The sequence below is a fragment of the Salvelinus alpinus genome, chromosome 2, assembly GCF_045679555.1.
Source record: "Salvelinus alpinus chromosome 2, SLU_Salpinus.1, whole genome shotgun sequence".
Taxonomy (NCBI): domain Eukaryota; kingdom Metazoa; phylum Chordata; class Actinopteri; order Salmoniformes; family Salmonidae; genus Salvelinus; species Salvelinus alpinus.
Genome location: NC_092087.1, coordinates 78,909,136 through 78,917,963, shown reverse-complemented (window position 1 = coordinate 78,917,963; position 8,828 = coordinate 78,909,136). Strand labels below are relative to the sequence as shown.

Here is an 8,828-nt window from a genome sequence, read left to right as displayed (position 1 = left end):
CTGTTGAATCTGGGCCAACCTGTGATGTTTTGTGCTGCTGGTTGCGCTCCATGGACAGGAGCCAGTGCACAGTCCATTCCTCTGAGGAATATTCTGGTGGGTTTATGGTGGGCCTCTCATGGTCAGGTGGTGGAGGTGGACCTGTTTGGGTGGGTTCTAGATGAACTGGCCTTAGTCCTTTGACTCCTTTGTGATTGCTGTCGTTGTTCTTCACCATTCGTAAAGCCGATTGGACAGGATGTAAATTAGGTTTCTGTGATTGGCTGAACATTTTGGGAACGGTTCCACTGTGCAGCACACATTCATCTAGATTGGGTTTGGTGGATTCTGTAACTTGACCACTATTGATATTTTGGCAATGGTCCAAATCCAAGCCCTGTCCATGTTTAATAGTTGATCTCTCAGGGGCCTCTGACAGGGTGGAGGGTGTGAGGGAGGCCCCCTGTGTCAGAGGTACCACCAGACATGTCTGGGAGTTGTCGCTGTTTGACCTTTTCACCCCAGACTGAAGGGCTTCCTGTTTCTGACTGACTTCTAAAAGACACCTACCCATCAAAATGCTGCTATTTGACTGGTTAGATTGATTCCGTTTCCTCTCAATGGTTCGTGTATCGGTCGGTAGACTTTGACACTGAGGTCTAGTCCATAATTTGGGTCTTTGGAGGTTCTTGTATTTTCTACTAGGGCTGGCTTGTGCTAAAGGTTGAAATGCAGCATCTAAGATTGTCTTTGTAGACTCTTCCAGATGAGACTCTTCGGTGGTAAAGTCCTTTATGAATGTTGCTCCCTTCTTTGCCCAAGGGTTGAGGTCATAGCTGCTTCTTTTGAGTTCTGTAACTGCTGCAGATGTTGATCGACTTAGGTGTTCTTTCCAAGATGGTGTCTTGGGAGGCATAGAAGGGGAAGCACTTTTACAGTATTCCTTTTGACTGAAAGGTAGTCGACCAGCATATACGCTGGCAGCCTGAGACTGAAGTCCCTTCTGAAGATGTCCAATGTGTTTTAATGTTTTTGGTGAAGCAAGGCCACATTGGGACCCCTGTCCACCCATCTTTGACTTAAACTGAAAATGAATTGATTGAAAATCATTCTCAACAATAATTGGAACTTTCCTCCTTGAGACAACATTTTGTCTGGCTGCCACACCTCCTGACAGAGCAGGACCTGATGGGGTTAACAGGTCATTTGGTCTTGGTTCAGATATTGTGTCAGCAACGTTTTGCTTGGAAATGCCATCCTTACCTAGAAGAAACCCAGGACTGGATTTTGTTATCATTCCTGTTTTCCTTAGTCCGAGCCTGGCCTGCAACAAGTCCGGGTCCTGAGACTTCATGCCTTTTGTCCTGTAGGCCCCTGGCTGTTGAGATTTTGGAGAGGAATGGGTGTACGTATCAGGCGGTGTGCCTACACCTCTAGAATAAGATGTTGGTACAGGTTTCATCAACCCAGAACGTGTTACAAAGTCCATAAGAACCTCTTGGTCAAGTATGTCATGGGTTGCTGGTTCAGGGGAACACTGGTTACGATACTCAGCCGGACCTTTAGAACTAGAGATAGGGATTGAACGGGCCCATCTTACTTTGGCCACCGGGGAGGTCTGTTTTGTGCCTTGCCTCTCCAATGGCATTGTTTGACAGTACAGTATTGGAGATGGGCCAAGCCGGATCTTTGGGATGGAAAGGCTTGGAGAGAGGTCTGGGTCTGTAATGATAAGTGGTGGCGAAACACTATGATTTGGAATAGGAACTTTCCAAATAGGCTTTGGAGTAGGAAGTGTTGGGGATGGGCCTAGCCTGACCTTAGGAGTAGGAAGTGTTGGGGATGGGCCTAGCCTGACCTTAGGAGTAGGAAGTGTCGGAGAGACACCAGGTTTGAGCTTTAGAATAGGATGTGGTGTCCTGTTGCCAAGAGTCCTCTCTGAATGAAGATGGAGTCCCTGGCCGTCAAAGGAGGAGATCTGGATGGGTTTCTTTGTGACAATAGGTGAGAGCTGGAGAGGAAGGGGCGATGGGACTATTAGGTGCTTTTTGGGTTGTTTGGAGGTGAAAGTTGCAAGTTGGTTATCAAAACTCATTGCAAAGAGAAATTATGAATATCTGCAAAGCCTGGCAGTTTTCATGAGTAGGGAGTGAGAGAAGGTAAATGGGAGAGAATTACATTTTACGTTAATTTAAAAAATGTTATGTTTATATATTTTATTGTACATTTGGCAGTAAGTCTGTAAGAAACATAACTTTCATGTAAAAAGCATAGCAGAAAAAAATGTCATTTATATTACGTTGCATTACAGAAGACTGCAAGCCTGATCAACTAAAAATAAACATAAAGATGAGTATACAATTAAACAAGCACTGACCTGAGTGTATGCGATAGGCTCTATCTGGGTTGTTGACATGGAGTGAGAAAGAAAACGAGTGAGAGACAGTAAGAGAGAGAGAGAGTGAGAGACAGTAAGAGAGAGAGAGAGAGAGAGGGAGAGGGAGAGACAGTAAGAGAGAGAGGGAGAGGGAGAGACAGGGAGAACAGCTGGAAGTCGTGTGTACCAAAGTTACATTCTCCCCATTCCTCTCATCTAAAGCTGCACTGTTTCACTCACCCACTCCCACCCTCCTCATTTTGTTTGTCTATGGGAAACATAAATGTGTCTGTGGATAAACGACTACAATGCTTCCCAGTGGAGAATCTTGAAACAAATCTTTGAAAAATGTTCCTCTTTTTGTGTTTAACTTTTTTCAGGGCTGAGAATTAGTGCATAACACTGGGTATTCTAGTGGTGATAAAACCATTTATTTTGTTATTTCTTATGAATATATAATTATGGTAACATGGTCAAAAGTGCACAATGATACGTACATACTTTTTCCCCACCACCCTTCAGTAAAAAAGGACAGTGTGATGAGAATAAAATAGAAACGTGTTCTTAGGATCGACCTCTGAATGGATTATTTTGGCATCTTGAACAATTTAATCATCAATCTATTTGGCACATAACTGATATCATTACTGAAAGCAATTTACAGTTTCATTCAAACACCTTTACAAATACTTCCAAACAAGAGACATCTTGAAAGCAGCTGCCATACTGACATTTTCAGAAAACTGATTTTGTGGTTTCAACATTTAGTAATGTATTGCACTTTATTAGTCAGCTTCAAATGCACTAAGATACATAAACATCATGATAAATGTAGTGAATGTCTGTTTACAAAATATATGCAAAAATTGGCACAATCATGAAATGGCACAAATATGAACATGAAAACAGGAACTATCACTTTGTTCAAATGACCTCCTTTTTGTTTCCCCTCTCTATGAAAACGTTATTTCACATTTCAAAGGGTGACACCACCTGACCACAGTGCCTTCCTCTCAATGCTGTTTCTTCCCAGTCAGGCCTCTCACGTCCCAAACCTCTCAGGAGGTGTGTCTCTACCATCCTGCGGTCCTCCAGTCCCAGCCCCACTCCATATGGTCAGCCTCTGTCCTTCCTGTAGTGTGTGTGGTCATATCATATGAGGGCATTGCCATCTTCGTCTTTGCTGTTCAAGCTGACCACCAGCGGATGGTGCTTCACAGTCTTGTTGCTCCACTTGTGTGCGTCCTGAAGCCCTGGCTCGAGGAAGTAGAGACAGGCTCCGAAGCCGGCCAGCACCAGGACCGACACCAGCAGGTAGACGGGCACGAACCAGTCCAGGAACAACCAGGACATGGTACTGTTACGGAGCGGTACAGGAGGAGGAAGGGGGACATTAGATTGTGAGTTGATGATGAAATACCAAACACAATCTACCTATTGTACACATGGTGCAGCATTACCTGTGAACGTACTCCTTATTCACAATCTCAAGTCAACTATTATGTGCAAGCATCTGCTCTATCAAAATTGACTATAAAATGGTCCTCTGTGTTAAGGTATATTAGTTGTGGCAGGCTTTTGCCATTCAAATACTCTTAACATGCTTAGCCATCCTTTTGCTGTATCAATAGATTATGTCCACTGTAAGTGATTGCACACATATAGAGTAACTGCACATGATCATGACAAAAAATATCCTCCCACAGTAGCTAGCAGGTTTCGGCACATACCTGTAGTCTCTGCTGTGCCTGCCTTCCTCTGAATATGGTGGTTGTGTAAAATGGAGGAGCAATGGAGTCACCAATCAGATGATGTATTGGTCTAATGCAGCACAACCGTCAGCTGGATGGTATAATATAATCCAAGGTGATCTCTCTGTACAGATGACAGAGAGGTTCATCATACTGCTCTGGGTTCTGACGTCACATTCAAAGGGAGGGGAGGAGGGGGGCATTGCTATGACAACAGCCCTAGTGATGGGTGGAGGCGGATGTTATGCAACGGTTATTGTGGTGTTTTTTTGGGCCAGGACCCTTCAGATGTCTCCGGTCGCCTCCTCCATCCTCTGCATGAAATCGATTCCAGTTCATTTAACGCACAAACCATCACAGAGTAAGAGGGTAATGTTCTCCATCATATCCATCACTCAGGCAGAAGCAATATGATTTCCTTATAAGGAGACTGCTCATCTACAAAGCAAAACATGTCACGTTTTGTTCTCTTGACGTCTGAGACATTGACTTTTATCTGAGACAATGACTAAAAGATGACTGAAGAGCAGGAAGGTTGACCTATTTATTGTCAAACTGTACCCGGAAGAAGCCTTTGTCCAATTAGTTGAATGATTGTTACTCAGCTCTAGGACCATATGAAAGAAAGCTAAGCTTGATAGATCAACCTCTAATCCACTTCTCATTAGGCCACAAGTGGACATGTAGGTCTGCATCTGATTGGTGTGAAGCCGAACCCTATACAATTATATTTTATAAACATGTGTGAATGCATTTCAATAGGTTCTGACCAGTAGCAAGGCACTGTAAGGCATCACCGGGTCATCAGTTGGGAGAAAACATGCCAGTTCTAAACAGCCCAGATGTAAAAAGACATGACATACAGCAACTGGTAAACATCAAGTATTCTAGCTCGACAGACTACCGTTAAAAAAGTATTGGTGTGTTTTAGATACAGCACAATATAATAAATATTAGGGTTTTAAAGTCTTTAAAATCTGTTTATGCAACAGTTGTCTATTTGCACAAGTAGCAATTTATTCTGTGTCTACAGGTTTGTAAACTGATCCAGTCTCATGTTATGGGTAGATTCAGAGGAATGACGTTGGCACGTGTAGCACCGCAGATATTGAGATGAGCGAGATACAAGACTTCGCTATCACACAGTCCAGCTCACGGGTTCACCAGGAATTGTTGCGGAAATGTACCCACTATGCCATTTACTTTCTGCATCTACGCCATATCGCTGAGTCTACCTTTAATACTGCTCATATTATGAATGGATGGATGGCACCAGGAAGGCTACAGGCACACTGCATGTATTTGAGAGTTCTAAATTCTAACTAACACAGTGGGGAAGGGGCGGGGGATTATAACTTGGCTGCCTGTGTATCCTCTGCAGTGCTGTGTGAAGGAGCTTCTTCCTGGAGGAAGTCAGTGACGATTTGGGCCACAGTCTCAGGGTTGTTCAGGTGGACATGATGATCACCAGGTACGTTAACCACCATGCCCTGAGAGACAGACAGATTGAAAACAAATACATATAAACTATTATTTCCCAAAAACCCTGCATTTGACCAATCTGAGTGCCAGTATGTAGGTCAGTGTTTGCAGCTAAAACTTTTCTTACTGCCTCTCTGTGATGCTGAGCTTTTACCATTGTCTCTGCTTAGTTATCTACACCGTACTGTAGCTGCAAGGAGCAGAGCACAATATGACTGTAGTAACAACATACAAATATTCCGCTCAAATGTTTTAGTCGCAACCATAAAAGTGACATTAGAATGTGAGTAGGACATTGTTTCTTTGTAAATAGGTGTATACATAAGTATACTCACGCGTTGGTCTTTATACCCTTGAAGTAGCGTTGAGGTAAATGTCTTCTGTTGTGGTTCAGAAAACATCTTCTCGAACCCCTCCTCCGCCCTATCAGGAGAATTAGAGAGATCTTCAAGTAAAACATATTAGCAGTAAAAAAAAAAAATAGTGATTGACGGTATGGTAAAGTGTAGTTTACAATAGAAACTGTGTAATAATCCGGTAATAATTGTGAAATAGTGTAATGATGGGAGAGTGTCCTACAGTACTACTAGAACTCTGGCCTGTATCCTGGACTGCAACTCTAGACTCTGCTCCAGGCTGACACGCACAACGTTTTTCTGAAACAGAACACATTAGCGTTCCTATAAAACAGATCAAATATACAAATCAATTAAAGTACGTCTTTTTTATGAGGACTATTAACACAAAAAGATTAGTCTTACCAGATTGATTCTAAAGTCTCGGGTGAACACCACCCCTACGAAATAAAAATAGAAAGTGTTAGTATTACTATTATATTACAATGATATGAGTACGAAAGATAACAAGACGGAGAAACAAAGTGAAAAGAGAAAAAAAAGACAATGTGAGATAGAGCGAGCGAGAGGGAGAGAGAATGATCATTTTACCTCCTTCAACCTGAGCGAGTCCTCGTTCTAGAAGAATGTGGGCTGACTGCTCCGAGAGAGAGGGGTTTGCTGCCAAAAGCCTGGAAGTGATTAACACATCATAGGAGTGACGCAATGACTATGATTATCAGAGCAGAGAGATTATGGCCAGACAGCCCAACATAACAGAAGTGTCATTGTAAAACAAGGAAGTGTGGTCTTACCTCATCAATGCATTCTCATAGGTGTAAACCTTCTCTTTCTTCTCATCTTTCTTCTTCTCAAACTCAAGCATTCCTTCAAATCCCTGTCTTATCACCGTATGCAATTCTTTCTAGGGTAAGAGACACAATGGTAGAGAGACATTACAAAATGTGGATGTCCTGAACAGTTCCAAGGAGCAAATGATCAAAGAGCGGTGAGTGTCTCAGTACCGCGTCTGTGGGTAAGAATCCATAGGAGTCCAGGAGAACCACTGACTCCACCATCTCTGGATACAGGGCACTGAACTGGACAAAGACAACAGGACATGGTTACATACACAGGTACTGTCTCTGGATACAGGGCACTGAACTGGACAAAGACAACAGGACATCTGGATATTGTTAATTGCGAAGAGACACACAGATATGAAACACCATTAATATGCTTCTTTTTTAAAAGATGCTTACCATTCCAGCTACATTGCCACCTGTACAATGGAGAGCACACGATCAGATGTCTGTACAGACAGGAAAACAACAATGTCTGATCAGAACACAATGAGTGGAAGAGAGATTAACATGAAGATGAACAGTCACTCACCCATACTGTGTCCGATTATAGAGAATCTCTTCCATTGGAGAGCTGCAAACCATTTCAATGGATTAGATAGATAGATAATCTGCTAAATGTAGCTTCATACTTTAAATTACACCTACCTAGGAGAGAAAGAACGAGGAAACCTCATATAGCTCTGTCTAACTTCACTTTACATCATTACTTTTCAGCTCTTACTGGAGCAAAGGTCACATTGGTCTGAATAAGCTCAACCCAGCAAGTAGCCTAGTGGTTTGAGCATTGGGCCAGTAACCGAAAGGTCGGCACTTAACCCTAATTGCTCCAGGGTCGCCTCCAGGCAGACACTGGCCGTGACCCCAGTCTCAGAGGGCGTCTCAGAGAGAGTGGGATATGCAAAAAACACATTTCCAATTCACACATTTGTATTAATACACACTTGTGCATGTGCGAAATAGGACAAATATATGCATCCACTAAATTCATTTCAATAATTATTAATACCTCCAATGACTCGCCGTATGTCGGCCACATAAGCAGGAAAGCTGTAGAAGACTCCAGGAGGTCTATGGGAGGAGAGGCCATGGCCAGCCATATCCACAGCTACATACTTCCACTCTGTGTGTGTGTGTGTGTGTGTGTGTGTGTGTGTGTGTGTGTGTGTGTGTGTGTGTGTGTGTGTGTGTGTGAGAGAGAGAGAGAGAGAGAGAGAGAGAGAGAGAGAGAGAGAGAGAGAGAGAGAGAGAGAGACTGTAAGAGCCTGACTCACTCCGTACTGAACAACTATGCAACTGAATGTCCTTCCAATTCCAATGACAAGTTCACATGAATCTCTGTGCTGATCTAACAGGCAGACAGCCTACACACCTTTTGGCAGCAGTGGAATGAGAGTGTTGAAAGTGCCACAGTTGTCTGCCCAGCCGTGCAGGCAGAGTATTGGTCGACCATGGTCAGGACCCCAGACCTTGCCCCTTATCTCTCCCCACGGCACTGGCATATTGAACTCTGACACTGAAGGGCAATTACTGTTAAGACGCATTACTAAGCATTTAACATGACACAACAATCAGTAATAGTGCATGAGGAAGTGTTATAAGAAGCTCAACAAACAAACAACACACTAATGAGTTCACTGAGTTCATGTCAAGACAGCTCCCATAAGTTCTGATGATCAAGAAACGATTAATTCTTACCTGTTTGTTTCATGGTAGCTGATGTCATCAAGTGTCTGACTCCTTTCAAAGTTTGCATTATTCTGAAAGACCAACTTCAAAGTCGGGTTGTTAGCTAAACATAAGCACTATACGTCCACAGCACCGATATATTAAATATATATATAATACAACGTTAGCTATGAAATCACAACAACTATTTACGCTTATGTAACCTTGAAACGCTTCTCATTACTTCCGGGTGAAGTGATACACGTTATGTTTACCAATGAAACGTGAATGCGTCTCCCCCTTAGCGAATAACATTGGACATCTAGCGGCCGGTTAAATGATTGACAAGTGCACGCGCCAATTCTATGTCAGA

At 43.0% G+C, this 8,828-nt stretch overlaps 1 protein-coding gene and 1 long non-coding RNA gene across 3 annotated transcripts; both read right to left on the bottom strand.

Moving 5' to 3' along the window:
- Positions 1 to 2,765: 2,765 nt before the first annotated feature.
- On the bottom strand, positions 2,766 to 4,289 carry LOC139544359 (uncharacterized). The gene is made up of 2 exons (XR_011668855.1): positions 4,087 to 4,289; positions 2,766 to 3,713 (listed from the first exon to the last, which is right to left on the bottom strand). It is a non-coding gene; the product is annotated as an uncharacterized lncRNA (long non-coding RNA).
- A 338-nt stretch (positions 4,290 to 4,627) lies between these two features.
- Positions 4,628 to 8,700, bottom strand: serhl (serine hydrolase like). 2 transcript variants are annotated; one of them, XM_071351330.1, is made up of 12 exons: positions 8,486 to 8,700; positions 8,160 to 8,303; positions 7,797 to 7,910; positions 7,320 to 7,361; positions 7,187 to 7,206; positions 6,950 to 7,024; positions 6,740 to 6,849; positions 6,537 to 6,616; positions 6,351 to 6,385; positions 6,169 to 6,245; positions 5,925 to 6,012; positions 4,628 to 5,597 (listed from the first exon to the last, which is right to left on the bottom strand). In XM_071351330.1, the coding sequence occupies exons 1-12, from the start codon at positions 8,541 to 8,543 to the stop codon at positions 5,457 to 5,459; spliced, it is 984 nt and encodes a 327-aa protein (XP_071207431.1). In that variant the 5' UTR covers positions 8,544 to 8,700; the 3' UTR covers positions 4,628 to 5,456. The 2 variants fall into 2 exon arrangements, with proteins under 2 accessions (XP_071207431.1, XP_071207441.1); XM_071351340.1 differs by having other exon boundaries at positions 8,160 to 8,317; positions 8,486 to 8,622.
- Positions 8,701 to 8,828: the final 128 nt, after the last annotated feature.